At 41.6% G+C, this 23396-nt stretch overlaps 1 protein-coding gene across 5 annotated transcripts in view; it reads left to right on the top strand.

Annotated features, from left to right (window-relative positions):
* Nucleotides 1-17747, top strand: part of edil3a (EGF-like repeats and discoidin I-like domains 3a) — a 247730-nt gene extending 229983 nt beyond the window's left edge. For all 5 annotated transcript variants that reach the window (XM_036935506.1, XM_036935509.1, XM_036935507.1 and 2 more), the window contains 2 exons: nucleotides 10972-11127; nucleotides 17288-17747. In XM_036935506.1, the coding sequence (XP_036791401.1) occupies nucleotides 10972-11127; nucleotides 17288-17437 (306 nt within the window). In that variant the 3' untranslated portion in view covers nucleotides 17438-17747. The remainder of the gene's footprint in view (nucleotides 1-10971; nucleotides 11128-17287) is intronic.
* Nucleotides 17748-23396: the final 5649 nt, after the last annotated feature.

Here is a 23396-nt window from a genome sequence, read left to right as displayed (position 1 = left end):
GAAATGATGGCATATCACCATGCCAGAGCAGCTAAGAAGGATACCATCTAGTGCCGTTCGATGACATCTTTACCCCCGACAGAGGACGGGGGTGCTACCAAGACTGCTCCATAGGGAGAAAATAAGCAAAGGAATTACTCATCTAATGCGTAATGAATAGTATATATATCACCCTTGCTACTAGGTAGATGGATTCATTTTAGCTTGCTATTGAAAAATAAAAGAAACAGGGCAGACCAGTCATAGACAGGTGTTATGGACGTTAAACACAGCACGTGTTTCTTTAATTCAGTATACAGGGCAATCATTCTCTTTGCTGACTCAGCATGGCACAGTAGGACTGTGTATGCGTGTGTGTTGTTATCTGTCTTATTACTACACATGCATAAGGGGATCAATAGGAACAGCACCTGCAGCCAAGTTGCCTTGCTGAACTAATTGAAGAAACAGTGTTACAAAGACAGTCTCCAGGTGGTTCCCAATGCAAATCAGAGAGAAGCACATAAACATTTAGCCACAGCTGTGATATTTGATGAAGATGGCAAATATGAAATGTGTGTGCATGCGTTTGCAAATGTTTGCACACACGTCTCCATAAAGTAAATATCCCAAAACAAGTTCATCTCTAATGTGAACAGAAAAGGCTTCCACTCTTAATGTGCAGGTGATAGGTTATGTGATGCACAAAAGACGCTGCTGAATGCGGTGGCATGTGGGCAGGTGCAAAACAGCAATCTTGGCCTTCACGCCTACAGGAGGACGCTGTTGTAGAGGGATGACTTATTGGTGAGTGCTGCCTACTCATTCTAAGCATATTTGCCATTGTCCTAATGGCCCTGTCTTTGTAGCTATGTTTCAATGTTTACTGGCCAAGTCACAACTGAGCCTGCCATATAAAACCCTTAGACACTTTTACGCTAGCACCTCTCTTTCAGTCTCAGTAAAGTTTTGATTTCTTTGCTTTTTTTTGGTTGAGCCGTTGTATTTTATGGTACGGTGTTGTATATTCCCCATGGGCTTTAAAGGGATAAATTTGACTATATATGGTTAAATAGGGGTATTGCTAATAGCCAAGGCTGTGCATGAGCACCCTTGGCTGAGAACAGTTAGTATTTATCAATTATTTTCTCTTACCGGTCTGCGTATGACTCTCATAGGATTGTTTGATAAATCACACCTTTTCTATGTATAGGAACATTCAAAATGTTGTCCATAAGTAGTATTTTAGAATGTTTTCTACACAATATTGATAAATGAGGCCCCATGAATACCTTAGATGTAACTTTAAACTACTTTGAAAAACACATCTGATGCTAATTTCATTCAAGCATTATCGACAGAGCGTCATTTTAATCCAGTCTAATTATGGCCCTTACTTTGCTCTATTTTATGCACTTTCCCTGCAGCTAGCATGCTAATTCAATTAACCTCCAAAATTAAGTTACTGTGGAGACACTAGGTCCATCTGCCTCCCTGTTTCAATGGCATGCCTTAGATTGTCCCCCTTCCATCTTTAAATGAACAGCCCTCCTTTGAACCTGGATAATGCTATACCTCTTCTATTTCATCTTGTCTTCTAGCGCACGTCGGCCACATCCCACTCTCTTTTATTCTCTCCGCTGATGCTGGGTGCTTGAATCTTTTTTTGATCTGAATTATTGATTCACGGGTTTCCAGCAGAGTTTTCCTTAATCTGAGGGATCTGGAGGAATGTAGAGATTGAAGGCGTCTCGACTCAAACCAGGGCCATCCAGATTGTTTTGCATGTGTATCTGGCTAATTCATGTCTAAACCAAACTCCCACTCCAATAAATACTGTATCCATGTGCTCATCTCATTGCTTGACATTTTTTTTTATTATTATCAGAGATTCTTTTTGAAAATACAAAAGTAGATGTATCACCTTGTCATTCACATATATGATGATACAGCTACTCTGATTCATTTGGATCGGCCCATTGTAAGCAAGAGAGCAACACTATAGAAAACGGATTATTGACTCATGTGACATGAGTGGTGTTCACGAGCAGACTTTTTTTCATAATTATGTAATCATCTCACAGATGCCTTGGTGCATGGGTGCGTGCATGTGTAAAATCACTGGGGAAGCCAAGCCAGGAAATAAAAGCCCTTTTACAGACTATGTGTAGTGAAAATTGCATTGTTTGCTCTATAACCTGTTAGTCCATATGCCTTGCCACCATGATATATAGGCCTAAGGCCGAGATAATAAGAAGACACAGTGACAGAATCAATTCAACCACACCTTTGTTTCATCACAAAACCGGAGAGCAACATCTGTCCGGTGAAGTCCACAAAGCATATTGCACGTAGCAAACAGTTACACTACCTTCAATCTAGTCAAGCAAGTTAACGTTTCCAAAATTTCCCGGACTACTAAACAACCATTAATTTAGAACAACAGAGAGTTTCCGCAAATCGAAAAGAAGTATCCACTATTGCAACACAATTTCAGCTTCAGCAAATTACATTTTACATATTAGCAGACACTCTCATCCAGTGCGACTTACAATAGTGAGTGCATACATTTTCATACTGTTCGTACTGGTCCTCAGTGGGAATCGGAACCACAACCCTGGCGTTGCAAGTGCCATGCTCTACCAACTGAGCTTCACCTATGCTTAGTCTAACACAGTGAGAACTAAAATATACCCAAAAATGATTTATTCCAATCAAAGTAAGATAAATCTGATGTAGCTGTCCATGGAACTGATGTGTGTGTGTGTGTGTGTGTGTGTGAAAGTAGAAAAACGTGTTGACTCACCCTACTTGTAGAGAAACGCCTATGACATCCTCCTCACAATGTATGAATTTATGCTTGAATCAGAATCGCCGTTGTAATCATTAGCCAGTACGGAGAATTAGGTAAAACCAGAAGTCCCCAAATCCTTTTCTCCATCTATGGCTAATTTAGGAAAGGGAAGATTTTAGCCAGCTATCTAGCCAGCCACCGGATGACAATCACACAACGAGACGCAAAAATTCAAGTTGTTTTTTGTAAATTAAGTTTTGCGTAATGTGATTGGTGTGAAGCCAAATCCAAACTGGCTTCCCTTGACACTTTTTTTTCACTCAGTTTAGCTCCATGCTGATTGGCTATTATTATTATTATTTAAATGTTTTATCAAGGGATGCCAAATGCTCACTGACTTCCCTTGTATTCAATGCTACGGGCAGCAACAATGGCCTACTCTTTTTGACCAAACAGCCTTAGATCGATGGGTTACACATAAAAAGAAAGAGGGGCGCTGTTTCGCTCGCTCGGATGCTTTCTCCAGTGAGAAACATTCAGCCTCTTGCGAATATAAGGACAAATGCGAAACACAAAGAGACAAGAGATAAACATGTATTTTTTCTTGGTATGCTCTTGTGGGATTTCCATTACTCTCCACTGGTGCATGCATGCCTGTGTGTGCATGCTTGATTCATATACTGTTCATATACAGTTGAAGTCGGAAGTTTACATAGACTTAGGTTGGAGTCATTAAAACTCGTTGTTCAACCACTCCACAATTTTCTTGTTAACAAACTATTGTTTTGGCAAGTTGGTTAGGACATATGCTTTGTGCATGACACAAGTAATTGTTTACAGGCAGATTATTTAACTTATAATTCACTGTATCACAATTCCAATGGGTCAGAAGTTTACATACACTAAGTTGACTGTGCCTTTAAACAGCTTGTAGAATTCCAGATAATGATGGCATGGCTTTAGAAGCTTCTGATAGGCTAATTGACATAATTTGAGTCAATTGGAGGTGTACCTGTGGATGTATTTCAAGGCTTTCCTTCCAGCTCAGTGCTTCTTTGCTTGACATCATGGGAAAATCAAAAGAAATCAGCCAAGACCTCAGCATTTTTTTTAGACCTCCACAAGTCTGGTTCATCCTTGGGAGCAATTTCCAAACGCCTGCAGGTACCACATTCATCTGTACAAACAATAGTACGCAAGTATAAACACCATGGGGCCACGCAGCCGTCATACCGCTCAGGAAGGAGATGCATTCTGTCCCCTAGAGATGAACGTACTTTGGTGGGAAAATTGCAAATCAATCCCAGAACAACAGCAAAGGGCCTTGTGAAGATGCTGGAGCAAACGGGTACAAAACTATTTATATCCACAGTAGAACGAGTCCTATATCGACATAACCTGAAAGTTTTGGCTGCTTACTCTTGAAGCGGTAATAGTAGAACGCACAAGGTGCGATTTCAAATTGGGTGGTGAATCATCAGTTTTCCTCTTGACATGTCAGTCATTGCAGACCAGAAAGATGTGTTATCCCTCGTCAGAAATGTCCAGATCAACTAGCCCATGTCATTAAATATTTTTGAGCTAGATTTTTTTAGCCCAAAGATTTTGTTGTAATGTTTGAGTCACTCAAATATCACATGAAGACACAGCAAATGTGTAGATTTGCAGTAAATAAGCTTTAAACCTGCAAAATGTTCTCTCCACCACCAAGAGGGGTGTAAACAGTGCTTGCTCCTCAATGCTGGAATGGGGGCCTGAGTGTAACATTTTGTGATCCCTGATTTAGCAGACACTCTTTGTGGTTATTGGCCAAATGGCTTGACCACTAGGTTATCTGCCAATTGAATATGTGCAATGACTGCTTTGATAAACATCATGAGAAAGTGCTGCTGCTGAGACTGCAGGGAATACAGTTATTTTTAACATCACCAAGTACGCTAAAAGAAAACAGACACGACTCTGCACCTGATCTGAAAGTGTTAACCCTGTCACCCGTCAAATCCAACGTGGATGTAATTCCCAGCGTCCTCTCTGCTGTGGTAAGACCATGGATGCGTCCCAATAATCAATAAAGAGAAACTTATTTTTAACCCACTCCTGCACCAATCCAATGCTTTTAGATTTGTGGGAAAGAGTGAACGAGTGCACACTTCAAGAGAAAGGAGGTATTATTGGGATGCACCCCACGGATTGTCACGTGTGGATCAGAGCGCCTCTCTCCTCTCCAACAGATATCGGACACGACACAATGAACCAATGGAGGCTTTCCACACTGTTATACCCTTTTAAATGATCTGTCAGCATGGTTGATTTTCTGCCCGTTTTCTTCCCCCATTTGATTTGAGTTAAGTAGACAATCAGAGCCTATTTCCACCCCATGGGTAGATACATAGTATGGCATTTTTATTCCACAAGGATGTTTAAATTAGACGAAATGTAACATTTTCTATTAACTGGATTTGACTAAGCTTTTTGTGTGGGGAATTGATTGTCCTCCATAAATGTGTTTTTATAATCTCTTTGTAATATATAATATATAATCTCTTTATTTTTGGCATGCAGGTGAATTTATGCTTGTCTTCTTCTTAAGCACTTAGCTTGGGCCTGCTGGTTTAAATGATGTATGGGGAAAAAGGCTCCGACTAAATGAAAAGCTGTGAAGTTTTTTCGAACTGTGTGTGCTGTGTCAAATGCTAAGTGCTAAGTTTAGCAAACAAAATAGTTATTCTGGAAAAATATGGAAACGGTTATTTATGCAAGTGTGCTTTACGCAGGGGAAGAAAGGAGGGAGGGTAGGAGGAAGTGATATTACAAAACCGATAAACTAGCCTACTAATATTGATGCAATCGCTTTGTCTAGGTGGTCCTAGGCCTAGTTACACGGTCTGTTACCTGAATGAATGTGTGCATTTATGTGAGAACCGTGTTTGAGGACCATGTTGGATGACCAACCAGGAAACAGCAATTTACGAATTCTGGTCCCACTACCACTTGGCCTTTTGGACAGCCAGTCCAAGTGGATGATTATTTGTTAAGATGGTGAAGAAACATAAATATGTACATAAAGGAAAAACACCAAAGGCATTTCAAAATTAAAACCTAAAAAACTAACGAAAGGCCTCATGGCCAGCAAACAAACCCAGCAGCCTCGTGGCTTGCCAGCTGGGATACTGACTGACAATCACCCTAATTGGCAGCACCAGTGTGGTATACTACGATGGAAGCTAGATCTACTCAGGATCTTATAAAGCCAGTCAGCTTCAGTCAGCTTCAAATTCCAGCTTAAGCTTCATCCACACTACGAAGGTGGATATTGATCATGCAGCTGCCGCTCAGTCAAACAGGCTTTTAACTGTGCGTGCATGTCACACATGGCTAGTCGAACTATTCATTGAGACAATGCTGAACCATCAATCCATGGGCGAGTCAGTGCCACATTTTCATTTTAGCCCGAAATCAACATGAAAGAAAGGTTCTTGCAATTTCAGCAGGTTATGGTGTGTTAGAAGTGCCGTCTTTCTTTTATTGCTTATCGTTAATGCCGTCTTTGATGTGCTTTGGTGTGCTAATCAATGCACAAGCACCTTTCTTCCCACTCCTCTCAATAATAGAATTGTATTAAGTTTTACAAAAGTTTTACTGTGCTGGAACTTTCAAAATGCATCCTGTCAAAATGTGTGATGTGATAGACATTTTCATTGAACTGTTTTTAACACATGCAAAAAAACATTTGATTCATAAAATATTTAATCAGTCGTCTTCCTCAAAAGAAGGGGATGATGACGCAATCTTTGCAAGAGGGATGGATTCACTGTTACTGTAATGCTAAAGACTACCAGTCTGGTTTAAAGATGTACACTTTTATTAGCTCACTTTGTGCCAGTCTTACCAGCAGGGGAAGCTGTCAACAATTTTTTTTCATTTTTTTTTTAACATAGCCAAGTTTTTCTAATCAACACTTGACATTACTTTTTTCCTAAAGTTTTTTCCTAAAGTGGATTCGGTACACGCCACAACTGCAACTGTTATTAGACTTTTGCACTAGGAGGGCAAGGCGACGTGAAACATTTAAAAGCATTTCACTCTGGTCGATATCAGAGTGAGCAGGAAGTCCTGTTTTTGCATGTTTGGCATTTAGCACATCCTGGCAGTGGCTGGCTGGTCTCACACCAATACAGCCAGTGCAGAGACTTTTTAGTTTGTGGCTGTATCTCCGCTGTGAGTTAGGCCCCAAGGTAACAGAGGTGTCCACACTTCTTACTGGACAGAACCCACATTTCGCCATGTCAGTGCTCAGCAGACGCCTTATGTGATTTGACATCTCGCCACCTCAAGTGGAAACGGTAGTCATGAAAGGAGTTGGGATTGTGGGTGTGCATGTGTGTTAGGTGTTTCACTCTTATACTCTCACGCGGTGTCTCCCAGTTGGGCCGGCCTGAGTGCTGCCTGGAGTTAGAATCAAGACTGATTATCCAATCAACAGGCTTAAGGCTCGACATGACCACATGTTCAAAAGGCTTTCCCAGAGCATTTGGTTTGACCTGTTAAATTCTTTGAGGTGGTATTCTAGAACCCTGCTTGGTGCTTTTTCGAACTGATGCAAGGGTGCTTGGTGCTTTTTCACCAAGCCTTGATCTGTATTGCCTCAAACATTTGGCATATCGAAACTTGCACAACTCTTTTTTTCTCCCTTCATAATGATGCATCTCAAAAGCATTATGTTTGCATGTCGCGATACTGTGATGTTTTATTCAAATACAGGGACCCCTGCTAAGATACAATAAGAGACATTTCTATCCAGTTTTCTGAGCACAGATGCCACGTTATGGAAAAATCATGGGAATTGACCTATTCCTTCTCACACCTCTGCTTTAAGCTTTAATGATGGCGACCCCATCGTGGCGTTGATGGGCCGTGATATCATCCTGTTGCGTCCATATGCCTGTGTGAGCTGTACTTACAGTACACTACCCCGGCTCCTGCCGTTTGGTCTGTGGACACTCCACACACACACACTTCCAACAGTCTAGAAATTGGGTGAGGTTATATGAGCAGTGTAGATTTAAATGAGTCTTCAACACATACATTTCAATTAGCTCAGCTAGAGGGAGAGTGCTACGGATGTATACAGTGTGGAGTAGTAGAGGGGCTAATTGTATTCCTCTACAGCAGCCTTGCATTCTTTTCACCCCTCTGACAAAACCAGCACTTCAAATATGAACATGGGCGTTAAATGCAAACAATCATCTCAATGAGTAGATGGATGGGGGGGGGGGGGGGGGGGGGGGGGGGGTTCTGTCTCCAATTTTTCAGTTTATATTCTCTTTTTTTCTCTCTTTCCCTATTTGACCTGCAGAAACACATGCATGTGTCGCCTTGAAGCGCCATGCAGGGATAATTCATTCTGCCAAATGTTATGAATCTTTTCCACTGATGGGGAAACAGACGGTGATGGAGGAGAACAGGGGATGGGGTGAGCGAGGAGGGGGGACTCTTTGAGGTGTTGCTTGTATCGACTTCCACTCACCCGAGGAGAAGGAGTGAGTGAAAGAAAGTAATGCTCAGATTTTTTTTTCTTGTGACTCTCTGTCACGAGGATCCAGAGGTTGCCGCTAAGACTTCAAAGCCACCGGTGTGCCAGGGTTAAGTGTGTTGCAAGGTGGGTTTTGGGGGACTTCTGGCTCTAACAAGTTTATCTCGCCCTTTAAATCAGTTTGGGGCATGAAAGTGTTGGGAGCAGGCTGTACCAGAGGCGGTCGTCTTTGTTGACTGCTACCTATGTCCGCAAATACAGGTTCCCCTTAAAGCGGGCCTTTGTTTTGGTGGCAGACTCGACAGGTTGGCCAGAATGAGACTACCTCTACGCTGTGCTCTGCTTGGAGGGTAATCGAGCCTCACAATGCAACATGTCATTCCTTCTCCCTGAAGCAGCCACAGCCTCTCCCATTATTTTAGTGTCCCTTCATGCATAAGGCTGTTTGCAATTACTGTAATTATAAAATAGAGGTTATTTAAAGCCCCATTTATATGTCCCCCCCTCCCAAAACAGACATGAACACTTAATTAAACAAAGGGGTGAAGCATCTGTACAGGTCTGGTTTTGAAGGAGGTATCTCTGTTTTAATATAAAACAATGTAAGCCCATGTGTATAATTACCTACATGACATCATGGTAAAGTGACCTTGTACCATTTTTTTTAATTAGGACCATAGCTGTTCAACTATCATACTGCCTCAGAGAGCCAACCCTTTTTATGTTGTTTTCAGACCCCAAGAGCTGGCTGCTTACTCCATATCACATAACTCTTGTTCTGTAAGAGCACAGAAAGATTGACAGCAAGCCATGTCTTTGGTTCCCTATAAGTCAGGGACCCAGGCCTGAGCCTGCCTGCTCCTCCAAACAGATGTCTACAGTGAAAACCTCTTTGAATCCCTGGAGAAAGTCTGTCAGAACAGGACTGAAGACCAGCTCAGGAGCAATCTCCTGGCCTCATGACAGATGTTGTGGAGATGTGGGCTCATGTGCACCACGTGCCATAGTGAGGCATGTTTGTGTGCTGTGTTTGTGCATGTAATGCATTGTGATATGTTGTAATGGGTTGCAATGCATAGTGATATAATGTATGGGATGATGTACAGTAACATTAGATAGTCAGGCGAGGGTCTTGAGAACATGAGAGAGCGAGAAGTCTCTGTGTTTTGGCCCACATTTATCACGTTCTATATAGCAGGCTTGGGTTCAATTCTGAATTGGCCACACCCCACAGGGAATTGAATTTGACTTAAAGAAAGTCCATTTTAAATAAGTTCCATGAAATTCAAATGGCTTATTTTTTCTACACATCACTACTGTATACACGTTTATTTTGACATTGTGTATGGTTACCAATACTCTCATAAATATTGTAAGAACACATTGTGGGTTGTCTGTAATCATTTATAATTCCCTTAATGTTTCACTGCAGATCAAACACTGCAATAGGAAAGGGAGCAATCTAACATTTCATGACAATCTGAGTTATAATCCAAATAATATTTGAAATGGTATGTATAATCTTTGCATTAATAAGTGGCAGATCCTTTTGATAAAAGATTTGTCAAATGAATGAGACTTTCATGTATCAGTTGAATTGCTTTGAATTCAATTATACTTCCTTCAATTGAAATTAATTTCAAATTCTGCTTCCTGTGGGGTGTGGCCAATTAAAATTAATGGGTTGAATTTAATTACATTCAGAAATGTAGGATGATATATGTGCTGCTGTGTATTATAAATCCAGCTCAGGAAATCCATATCTCTCTCTCTCTCGCACTCTCATTTGTACTACCTCTCTCCTTGTTGACCGCCTCTCTTGCTCTCTCTTCACCCCATGAAGGGGATTGGTGTGCATGGATCTAGCAAGACAGTTACTGTACCTTCATGGTGTTATTGACATTGAACCAAATCAAGAGCAGACTTCTGGATCATTTGTGGTTATGGTTTCAAACTATGTCATGGTTGCCATGTTGTGTGTAAAACATTCCCTTGATGCCAGCGTTTATATTCATGAACTACGATTGAAGCCTTTGATCCTCAAGCCGTGAATTTAAGTGACCTCTTTGTTGGCATGTGAAAGGGATTCAAATGATGTTACAGTATCTTTGACGGAATGGACAATTTGCGTTTTTCACCCTGGTTCCTCTTTGGGATGCCACCTGGGATGATTAGGCATTCCACATGCACACATTGGGTTATTTTTCTCTTCTGATTCATGCTCAATTATAAAAGATGAACCAAAAATGCTCATAATTCTGCTCAGACATCTCGCTTGATCTCCCTAAATGCACAGTTTTATGCTCCACGGAAACCCATCTCATCATGCACTGTTCTTCCACTTTAGATTCAAATTATTTGTAATTTTCTGCATTATGAATTCCCATACATTACTCATTGAGCATAATTAACAGAGAATAAATATAGGGAAGCTAACCCTGACAATCCATTGACTTCATTGCATGGGCTTGGTAATAGTGAAGCAGATAGTAACGGTGCATTCTGTACACACTAGTCAGAAAACTGCACTGTAGTGTTAGCTCTAAATAATTGAACTTGAAGAAAACTGAGCATCTGACACTTTCGTTTAGCTGAATTCGGAGGTGATAAATTAAAGTTTTTCCCTGTTTCTTTCTCTCTCTCTCTCTCTCTCTCTCTCTCTCAGGTTGACATGCTCCTGCCTACTAAAATCACCGGCATCATCACCCAGGGGGCCAAGGACTTTGGCCATGTCCAGTTCGTCGGCTCCTACAAGGTGGCCTACAGCAACGATGGAGAGAGGTGGCTTGTGTATCAAGATGAAAAACAGAGGAAGGACAAGGTGAGCCATCCTCACTTCATTACTATGAAATACATGTAACCCAAACCCTGCATGCCATCAGTAGTGGAAGGGACAGTATCCACCAAAACTCAAGCATAATATTAGTCGATTTAAAAGGCCAACACTATTTTGATATGCAGTAAAATCCTAAATGAATCCAAATAGAAATGTTAATTTTGCAACCAAGAATTGAATCCAATTGAATGAAAAAGTGAATGAGTGGGAGAAGCACAACGAGCAGAAAAAAATACAATATATGCCAAAGCGAACAATCAAACCCAAAACAATGATTGACAGAATGAATGGAGAAATGTATTGTGCTGCTTATAGTTGTCAAGCTCTGACCCAGTCTCATCGCTCTGTGTTAGCACTGCACCTTCCCATCTCAGGCTTCAGCACAGCTTGCTGAGGCCTCTCTCTGACTTTCTCTTGGCTCCTGGATCAGATAAGGGCACGTTGTCCAGCAGTCCTGGTCGGCACGCTGCCTGAAATTGTGTTTACGGTCCTTCAACAGATTACATGTGACCATTCCAATCGCCCACGCCAGCTAACGGAAAGGGAAGGAGGCTGTGACAACACTCTGCTGTCAGGAGAGCAGCAGCACTCCTGGGCCTGTTGTTTTAAAGGCCTGTTAACTTTGCTGCTCTCGCTGGGTTGTTTAATGATAAGGATTTCCTGGAGCTTCTGCTGATGCTGGTCAGAGCAGGGCTAACCTGGGAGGAAACACACACACCTACACACACACACACACACACACACACACACACACACACACACACACACAGATCTCTTGAATATGCAAGCCTTTAAAGCACACTGGCAGCTTTCATTCTCTCGTTAACAGGCTACAGTGAACTAGATTCTCCCAGAAGCATGAATCCCCAAAATAAGCATATGACAAGTGATCAAATTAGTTTAACACAGTAAATGACTGTCTTTTTACATATGCGGCAGGGTAGCCTAGTGGTTAGAGCGTTGGACTAGTAACCGGAAGGTTGCAACTTCAAACCCCTGAGCTGATGGGTTAACTGCCCCTGAACAGGCAGTTAACCCATCTGTCGTTCTGCCCCTGAACATGCAGTTAACCCACTGTTCCTAGGCCGTCATTGAAAATAAGAATTTGTTCTTAACTGACTTGCCTAGTTAAATAAAGGTAAAATAAAAAATATGCGGAGCAGGGTGAAGATAAAAACTTCGGAAAGTTTTCAGTCCCCTTGACTTTTTCCACATTTTGTTATTCTAAAGTTGATTATATCGGGGGGGGGGGGGTTCAATCTACACACAGTACCCCATCATGGCAAAACAAAATCCATTTTTTTTAGTATTCAGTACTTTGTTGAAACACTTTTGGCAGCAATTACAGCCTTGAGTCATCTTGGGTATGACACTACAAGCTTGGCACACCTGTATTTGGGGAGTTTCTAACATTCATCCTCTCAAGCTCTGTCAGGGTGGATGGGGAGCGTCGCTGCACAGCCATTTTCAGGTCTCTCCAGAGATGATTCGATCAGTTTCAAGTCTGGGCTCTGGCTGGGCCACTCAAGGACTTTCAGAGGCTTGTCCCAAAGCCACTCCTGTGTTGACTTGACTGTGTGCTTAGGGTCATTGTCTTGTTGAAAGGTGTACGTTCGCCCAGTCTGAGGTCCTGAGCACTCTGGAGCAGGTTTTCATCAAGGATCTTTCTATACTTTGCTCCGTTCATCTTTTCCTCGTTCCTGGCTAGTCTCCCATTCCCTGCTACTCTCCCATTCCCTGCCGCTGAAAAACATCCCCACAGGATGATGTTGCCACCACTATACTTCACAGTACATGTCGCTTGGCATTCAGGCCAAAAATGTCATTCTTGGTTTCATCAGACCAGAGAAACTTGTTTCTCGTAGTCTGATAGTCTTTAGGTGCCTCTTTGCAAACTCCAAGCAGAATGTCATGTGCCTTTTACAGAGGATTGGCTTCTGTCTGTCCACTTTACCATAAAGGCCTGATTGGTGAAGTGTGGCAGAGATGGTTATCCTTCTGGAAGGTTCTCCCATCTCCACAGAGGAACTCTGGAGCTCTGTCAGAGTGACCATCGGGTTCTTGGTCACCTCCCTGACCAAGGCCCTTCTCCGATTACTCAGTTTGGCAGGGCGGCCAGCTCTAGGAAGAGTCTTAGTGGGTCCAAAGGTCTTCCATTTAAGAATGATGGAGGCCACTGTGTTCTTGGGACCTTCAATGCTACAAAAAAATATTGTACCCTTCCTCAGATCTATGCATCGACACAATCCTGTCTCTGACAATTCCTTTGACCTCATAGACAGGTGTGTGCCTTTCCAAATAATGTTGAATCAGTTGATTTTACCACAGGTGGACTCCATTCAAGTTGTAGAAAAATCTCAAGGATGGTCAATGGAAACAGGATGCACCTGAGCTCAATTTTGAGTCTCATAGCGAAGGGTCTGAATAATTATGTAAATAAGGTATATGTTTTACATTTTTTCAAAATTTGCTAACATTTCTAAAATCTGTTTTCCTTTTGTCATTATAGTGTATTGTGTGTAGATCGATGAGGCAAATGTTTTATTTAATACATTTTAGAAATAAGACTAATGTAATAATATGTGGAATTAGTCAAGGGGTCTGAATACCTTCCTAAGTCACTGTATATATGATGTTGGCTTGTTACGACACATATCACCCTCCAATGGGCACACATCAATTTATGCCAACATGTACAAATACATCTTCAGTTTAGAGGCCCATGCCTGAAAACTCTTCGCCATCCACCACTCAAATGCCTCGCTTTAGTAGTTTATAATTTCAACCACAAGATGATCTTTGGATGTGGGCCACCGCTTACTCCATGTGAGTTTCAGCCAAGCAATCTCAATTTTAACAACTGGAAGAATTCCAAATGTTTGGCAAGCCTGGCAGGGCTGAGAGAAAAGTGATAAAATATACACTGTCAAGATCATAGCAACCTTCGTGTTGAAATCTATAGTTCGTCCTCAGGATTTGTGGCCATAAAAAGAGTACAGACTGAGAATACAGTGAAACTATAATGATGCTATTCACAGGTAGTAAAACAATAAAATATGCAATCCACAAACAAAGCATCCTATCAAATCATCCTGTGTCCTATTATCCTTACTCAGGTTCTACTGCATCTTTTAGAGCAAGGCCTGGGGGGATATTAATCAGTGTGTCCCAGCACAGAGCTGTGAGGAGCTTTCCAGATATAGGACTTTTCAAGGTGTTTCCACCTCTCAGTCGAGTGGAGTAGGTGATTAATGCTAGAGGACACATTAGGCTTCCGGACTCCAGAGACTTTTCCTGTCACGCCACAGGCTTGGAGAGGTTGGCCTGGGCTAAGAGTCCTGTGTCTCTGTCTGTCTGTCTCTGAGAGAGAAAATCGGAAGTCCAGAGAGTTTGTGTGCGTACAGTATGTGTGTGTTTTTATGTGCACATTCATGCATGTATGTTTGCGCGCAAGACATAGTGTACGTTTGTGTGTGTGTCTGGCTGGATGGGTGTCTGGCTGGGCACAGCATTGTACATTTTCTCCTCAGGTCTCTCCCCTCCTGAGCCTGAGTGTGGCAGAGACTGCAGGCAGTTAGATCTAGATTGAGAGAGGAGAGGCCTCTGTCAGCATATAGGTACCCATGGACACTATAACAATTTATTTTATTTAACTAGGCAAATCAGTTAAGAGCAAATTCTTATTTTACAATGACAGCCTTCCCTGGCCAAACCCTCCCCTAACCCAGACGACACTGAGCCAATTGTGTGCCACACTATGGGACTGTGATCACAGATGGTTGTGATACAGCCCGGTATCACACCAGGGTCTGTAATGATGCCTTTAGCACTGAGATGCAGTGTCTTACACCGCTGTGCCACTCGGGAGCAAACCAGGGACATGCAAGCTGTCACTCACTTATATGTTGCATGTAGTTATAGAAATACTGTTTACATTCAAGTTTGGATACACCTACTCATTCAAGGGTTTTTCTTTATTTTTACTATTTTCTACATCGTAGAATAATAGTGAAGACATCAAAACAATGAAATGACACTTATGGAATGATGTAGTAACCGAAAAAGTGTTCAATCCCGTTAATTTAATCAAATGCCTTTTCTGTGTAATTTGTTTAAAATGTTAAAATCCGTATCACATTACACATTTAGCAATGACATAATGCATTTGAAACTTCACGCAGAGTAAAAATTTTGTATGACTTAAATACAATTATTTTATCGATAGGAGTGGAGAAGAAAGTGCTTGTTTAATTGACAAGCACACCGAAGCATACCAAAGACGGCATTAATGATACGTAATAAAATAAAGAACTTCTCATACGCCATAGCCTGTTGAATTTACATGAATTTGATTTCATTTTTATTTCGACACAAATGAAAATGTGGCACTCGCTCACCCATGGATTGACGTTTCAGCATTCTCTCAATGAAGAGTTTGGCGTTCGACTAACCACGTGCAACATGAATGCGCAGTCCACAACCCAGGTCGAGCAGGCTTGAGTAAGCGGCAATCGCACGATCAATATCCACCTTCGTAACATGGATGAAGCCGGATTGTGAAGCTAACTGAAGCTGGCTAGCTTTAGAAAACCCAGAGTAGGTCTTGCTTGCATCGTAGTGCACCTCTTTGGGCTTTGTCCTGACCACGTGATCGGACTGGGAAAATCTCTGGGCCCTAGTGACAGACTTTAGTAGCCTAGTGGTTAGAGCGTTGTACTAGTAACCGAAAGGTTGCAATTTCAAATCCTCGAGCTGACAAGGTGCAAATCTGTTGTTCTGCCCCTGAACAGGCAGTTAACCCACTGTTCTTAGGCCGTCATTGAAAATAAGAATTTGTTCTTAACTGACTTGCCTAGTTAAATTTAAAAAAGTATGCCCCCATGCTCAGTTAAAACTGCAGTAATTCTCGAGCTCTCAGCAGCAGACTCTCATGATTTGAGAGCTATTGCTGATCATACGCAGGGCCCCAGAAAAGCCATTGAGACGTCACCCTCCCTAGAGGGGGAATAAGCTCAGTTTGTATTAGCGATTTGCGGAATAATTTGGGAATTGAGCAGCCTGAAGTGACTATGAAGTGGCTTTCAGTGGGAGGATAATGCAGGCATTCTCACTGCTCTCTTGTTTCAGTAAGAAGCACGATTCTTTGAGTGGAAATGCGCTGCGGCTTGTTCAAGTGTCATTACTTCACGCAAATCCTGTGCACGATGAAGCAGAACATGTCAATCTATATCTCAAATGGAATGTTTCACTTTTCAGACCTACCAAACGTACAGTACATACCAGTTAGAGTAACATCATCATTTAATATCCCTGGTGTTGGGGACCATCAGAATGCATTTTGTAAGAAACATTTTTTGCTCCCTGGTGGGGGCTCCAGGAACAGGACTGAGAGCCTACTTTCCATAGAAAGGGTTCTGGTTGAACGTTTTCTAGGGGTCATAGTTGGCTAATTTCAACCACTCAATGGCAGATTGTTTTCAGCACCTGCTGGGGTCCGGCCCACCGGTTTTACATTTCACATAATGACGATGACAAGTCCCATTACATTCCAATTAAATAGTCATAATCACACTTTTTTTTAATTGAAATGATCATGGAATTTAGTTAAGCTGTCCCAATAGGTACATATATCCCATATTGCATATCATTCTACTGTCGATTAACCACACTTAAGCACAAGGCTTCTAATTATCAACAACACAGTATACATCCCAATACGTCCATTATGCTTGTTTATATTGGAATATTCCATGCTTGCACGTTTAACTACATATCAATGGTGAGATTGATCATTTGCTTCTGGGCCGTTGTTTTGCACACTGCCTGCCTATTGGGTCTTGTTGGATACTATGGCACTAAGAATGGTCTGCCGTGGGGCAACGGACAAAAGGTCGCTAACTCCGCTGCCATGTGTTTTTTTACGGACAAAAAGCACAGGTCGTGACCATATCTCCTAGTATTATGGAAATGTACCATCAGCATTATGTAGACTACACAGCATGCCCATCACTCTTCGTCTATCCTTTCTAATGTCACTTCTGTGCATAATGAGGCTCACATACACTAACAAGCTTGCTGAGATATGTGTGGGTGTTCAAGATCCCCCATTCATTTAAACTCATTCCCACTGTCCTTCCTTTCGCAGGTGTTCCAAGGAAACTTTGACAATGACACGCACAGAAAGAATGTAATAGATCCGCCCATCTACGCCCGATTTGTCCGGATCCTTCCATGGTCGTGGTACGGAAGGATCACTTTGCGTGCAGAGTTACTGGGATGCACAGAGGAAGAGTGACCACCCTTCCCCCTCACCTGTCCACCTGTCCTCCTCTCTCCCCTTTAATACTGGATCATCTAACCCAGATTCAGTGTTTCAATATAAACTGTGCAACCTGTAAAAAATAAATCATTTTCCAATGGATTTTTCAAGAATATGTGTTTGGTTATGGTGGGTTGCTGTTTGATTTAAACCTGCCCTTGTCCTCATTTTGTCCCTTTTTTGTTTTCTTATTTTTGTGGTCAATGTCTTTTTATTCCTCTCCAGATTTTTCCCCCATTATGTTTGGGTTTGGAATGAACTTGGGTAACCTATTTGATGGGGGGGGGGGGGGGGGATTGGAGTGTGGAGAGGGGAATCACACTGTGGTTTAAACATATTGCCCTGGAAGCTACTGCACAGTGTCACTTTTTAACAAAGAAAACGTGAAACCTGTCTATCATGCTTCATTGGACATTGTTATCCCCACTGAAACTTATTTTGGAACTTTCCCAAAAATCATTAAATTATCGCAACTGAATACGACAGTGACATATATATATATATTTACTTTGGATTATAACACCTCTTCAAGCCAGGCTTTTAACATTACTGACACTGACATTATAGAGCAAATACAATACAATGGCAATGCTCAATGCTGTTGAATTAAATGTGAAACACTAAATAATTGCATGGTGCATAAATTATGATATTAAAAGTTTGACATAAAACTCCTTCCCTAAGAGCAATTGCTTTGGTTTGGTTTAACATGCATTTCTCAATAGTTCTGATACACACTGCAAAAGCTTAAAAGTGATCTACTAGACGAATAACAAGGACAAAAGTGGCACTGCAGTATAGATACGGAGGTTGATGGGCTGGCTGACTGAAGTGTGTCCAAATATTCTTGAATTTTCTATCTCATCTTTAATTTATTTAAATGTAATTAGCATTTAAATTTTGTGTTTGAAAGATATCTTCTTGGAATGTCACATTTATAGAATTGTATACATTGTTTAGTTTTAGTTTATTTTCTCTGCTTTTGTATCCTGGTGCCCAATCCTCCTTCTGCCTTTACAATATCATTTTTAATCAACGTGAAAAGCTCAGGATAGAAGTCACCCATCCATACCCACACAAAGAGTAAGCCCTCCTTTGAATAATAATATTTGACAAAATTTTGTGTGTGCAGACATTACCATGCTAATGAAATAAATCAAATTATATAAAAAAATCTATCACACAAATAGCTTTTTATTCGTGCGTTTTCACAAGAATATGAATACATGTAAGAACTTTGAATATTTAAATATCTGTACAATTAACATTATCAGTTATTAATTAAAGTATGTCACTATTTCAGTGTTGCATTTGAAAGTATCATGACATGCATCATGCAAGTCTAATATTTCTTAGATCCATGGACACAGCATTAGCATCATGCCATGCAACTCACTTTTTATAATGGATATATTTGGCTGTGCATAATGGTTTTTATTTAATTTTTTAAATATCTTGGCTTTTGATCAAGCTATTTGTGAGTATATCTTGTCAAGAAGTTTCTGTGTCCATAACGTTGTCTTCTTGATCGCTGTCTGTGTGCGCTTTTCACACAATGGGATCGTTACTAACCAATGGAGATGTCAGCATGACATACAGTGGGGAGAACAAGTATTTGATACACTGCCGATTTTGCAGGTTTTCCTACTTACAAAGCATGTAGAGGTCTGTAATGTTTATCATAGGTACACTTCAACTGTGAGAGAAGGAGTCTAAAACAATAATCCAGAAAATCAAGATGACGGTCAATCACCCTCGGTCTGGGGCTCCATACAAGATCTCACCTCGTGGGGCATCAATGATCATGAGGAAGGTGAGGGATCAGCCCAGAACTACACGGCAGGACCTGGTCAATGACCTGAAGAGAGCTGGGACCACAGTCTCAAAGAAAACCATTAGTAACACACTACGCCATCATGGATTAAAATCCTGCAACGCACGCAAGGTCCCCCTGCTCAAGCCAGCGCATGTCCAGGCCCGTCTGAAGTATGCCAATGACCATCTGGATGATCCAGAGGAGGAATGGGAGAAGGTCATGTAGTCTGATGAGACAAAAATAGAGCTTCTTGGTCTAAACTCCACTCGCCGTGTTTGGAGGAAGAAGAAGGATGAGTACAACCCCAAGAACACCATCCCAACCGTGAAGCATGGATGTGGAAACATCAATCTTTGGGGATGCTTTTCTGCAAAGGAGACAGGACGACTGCACCGTCTTGAAGGGAGGATGGATGGGGCCATGTATCGCGAGATCTTGGCCAACAACCTCCTTCCCTCAGTAAGAGCATTGAAGATGGGTCGTGGCTGGGTCTTCCAGCATGACAATGACCCGAAACACACAACCAGGGCAACTAAGGAGTGGCTCCATAAGAAGCATCTCAGGGTCCTGGAGTGGCCTAGCCAGTCTCCAGACCTGAACCCAATAGAAAACCTTTGGAGGGAGCTGAAAGTCTGTATTGCCCAGCGACAGCCCCGAAACCTGAAGGATCTGGAGAAGTTCGGTATGGAGGAGTGGGCCAAAATCCCTGCTGCAGTGTGTGCAAACCTGGTCAAGAACTACAGGAAACGTATTATCTCTGTAATTGCAAACAAAGGTTTCTGTACCAAATATTAAGTTCTGCTTTTCTGATGTATCAATTACTTATGTCATGCAATAAAATGCAAATTAATTACTTAAAAATCATACAACGTGATTTTCTGTATTTTTGTTTTAGATTCAGTCTCTCACAGTTGAAGTGTACCTATGATAAAAATTACAGACCTCTACATGCTTTGTAAGTAGGAAATCCTGCAAAATCGGCAGTGTATCAAATACTTGTTCTCCCCAATGTATGAGGAGGGATACAGTATCAAATATGTCCATGTCCACAGGCACATTTAGTCATAACATTGTTACAGGTCTTTTACCTTGCACTCACCATTGGTGCATTGTAAAACCTTTGCTAACTGGTGAAGGGGAACCAATAAGTCAATTTTGTGTTTCTGTGTCTACTCAGTCTGAGTATCAAGCGCTATATAGAAAAGTGTACCAATGATATGCTAATTAGTCCACGCCTGCAGAAGAGAGAGTCAGAAACTACGACTGTGTACAGCTGAGAAAGGATTCTGCTTTTTCGGTCTTTCTGTTTGACCAATAAAAAAGATGTCTGTGAATCAAATGGCTTGCCTTCTTTTTGCTCGCAAAAGGTGTCACATTACCCTACTTTAATAATATAATGCTCTTCTCTTGTTCTCTGTGGTCATGCTCTACTTTCTCCCAGCATCTAATTTCACGTAGCTGTGCTGCAGCGTGTCGTCTTCATTGATTTACCTTAGGCTGCCATGCTTATTTCCTTTGTAGCACATTCATTTTCATTTTCTTGGCTGTGGCAGGAGATCAAAACATGATTCAAAGGCCAAATGTGGAAATGCATTGTCCAGTAATGATTAAATTATATCGGAGTGCTTATAGGGAGATAGCGTCTTCACAATTTCCACATTTTGTAGTGTTACAAATTGAGCTTAAAAATGATTTGTCTTTTTTTTTCTATGATCAACACAAACTACCTTAATGTCAAAGTGGAAGAAAACTTTGTTTTTAAGATTTATGAAAAATAAAACACTCATATCTTGATTAGATAAGTATTCAACCACCTGAGTCCATATACAGTTAGATTGGAGTCATTAAAACTCATTTTTCAACCACTCCACAAATTTCTTGTTAACAAACTATTGTTTTGGCACGTCGGTTAGGACATGCATGACAAGTAATTTTTCCAACAATTATTTACAGGCAGATTATTTCACTTATAATTCACTGTATCACAATTCCAGTGGGTCAGAAGTTTACATACACTAAGTTGACTGTGCCTTTAAACAGCTTGGAAAATTCCAGAATATTATGTCATGGCTTTAGAAGCTTTAGTTAGATTAATTGACATAAAATATTGTAGACCTCCACAAGTCTGGTTCATCCTTGGGAGAAATGTCTAAATGCCTGAAGGTACCAGATTCATCTGTACAAACAATAGTACGCAAGTATAAACACCATGGGACCACGCAGCCATCATACCGCTCAGGAAGGAGGCGTGTTCTGTCTCCTAGAGACAAACGTACTTTGGTGCGAAAAGTGCAAATCAATCCCAGAACAACAGCAAAGGACCTTGTGAAGATGCTGGATGAAACAGGTACAAAGTTTCTATTTCCACTGTAAAATGAGTCCTATTCCGACATAACCTGAAAGGCCTCTCAGCAAGGAAGAAGCCTCTGCTCCAAAACCGCCATAAAAAAGCCAGACTACAGTTTGCAACTGCACGTGGGGACAAAGATCGTACTTTTTGGAGAAATGTCCTCTGGTCAGATGGAACAAAAATAGAACTGTTTGGCCATAATGACCATCATTATGTTTGGAGGGAAAAGGGGAGGGCTTGCATGCCGGAGAACACCATCCTATAGAACATTTGTTCGGCAGAAAGTGTGTGCGAGCAAGGAGGCCTACAAACCTGACTCATTTACACCAGCTCAGTCAGGAGGAATGGGCCAAAATTCATCCAACTTTTTGTGGGGATCTTGTGGAAGGCTACCCGAAAAGTTTGACCCAAGTTGAACAATTTAAAGGCAATATTACCTAATATTAATTGAGTGTATGTAAACTTCTGACCCACTGAGAATGTGATGAAAAAAATTAAAGCTGAAACATATCATTCTCTCTATTATTATTCTGACATTTCACATTCTTAAAATAAAGAGGTGACCCTAACTGACCTAAGACAGGGAATTTTTACAAGGATTAAATGTCAGGAATTGTGAAAAACTGAGTTTAAATATATTTGGCTAAGGTGTATGTTAACTTCAGACTTCAACTGTATGTTAGAATCACCTTTGGCAGTGATTACAGCTGCAAGTATTTTGGGGTACACCTCTATTAGCTTTGCACACCTGGATTGTACAATAGTTGCTCATTGTTATTTTTGTCATTCTTCAAGCTCTGTCAAGTTGGTTGTCGATCATTGCTAGACAGCCATTTTTAAGTATTGCCATGGATTTTCCAGCCAATTTAAGTCAAACTGTAATTATGTCAATCAGGAATATCCAATGTCATCTTGGTAAGTAACTATTGTATATTTGACCTCCACTGGCTTCCAGTCTAAGCCCACATCCACCACAAGAGCATGGTACTTGCCTACGAAGCAGTGAGAGGAACTGTCCCTCCCGATCTTCAGGCTAAGCTCAAATCCTACACCCCAAACCCGATCACTCCATTCTGCCACCTCTGGTCTCTTGGCCCTGCCCCTCCTATGGGAGTGCAGGCTCCCACTCAGCCCAGTCCAAGCTCTTCTCTGTCCTGGCACACCAATGGTGGAACCAGCTACCCCCTGAAGCTACAGTAGGACAGCAGAGTCCCTGTCCATCTTCCCGAAAACATCTGAAACCCAACCAGGACCTTCCTAAACATAGCCAGTCCTGGCCTGTCCATGGATGGGAGATCCAATGCTGCTGGAAGTGGTGTTGGAAGACCAGTAGAGGGCACTCTTGCCTCTAGTCTAAGGAGATCCCAATGCCCCAGGACAGTGAAGGGGACATTGCCCTGCGTAGGCGTGTTCGTCTTTTGGATGGGACATTAAAATGGGTGTGGTCATTAAAAAGAGGAGGGGATTTAACACCGGTATCTTGGCTAAATTCCCAACCTGGCGCTATTCCATCATGGCCACATAATCATCCCCCTCATTCCTGATTGGAATATCACTCCTCACCTCTCCACCTGATAGCTGATGTGTGGTGAGTATTCTGTCAAAAAATGGTTGCCCTACATCACCCAGGTGGGTGCTACACATTGGTGGTGGATGAGGTGAGTTTCCTCCTACTACGAAAAGTGCTTTGAGTACCTCAGTTGGTAGAAAAGCACCGGCATATAAATCCAATCAATTAAAGAATATCTTAAATAATCCCACAAAACCCC

The sequence above is a fragment of the Oncorhynchus mykiss genome, chromosome 11 (genome assembly GCF_013265735.2).
Source record: "Oncorhynchus mykiss isolate Arlee chromosome 11, USDA_OmykA_1.1, whole genome shotgun sequence".
In the NCBI taxonomy this organism is placed as follows: Eukaryota; Metazoa; Chordata; class Actinopteri; order Salmoniformes; family Salmonidae; genus Oncorhynchus; species Oncorhynchus mykiss.
This window is presented reverse-complemented; position numbering and strand designations above follow the sequence as displayed.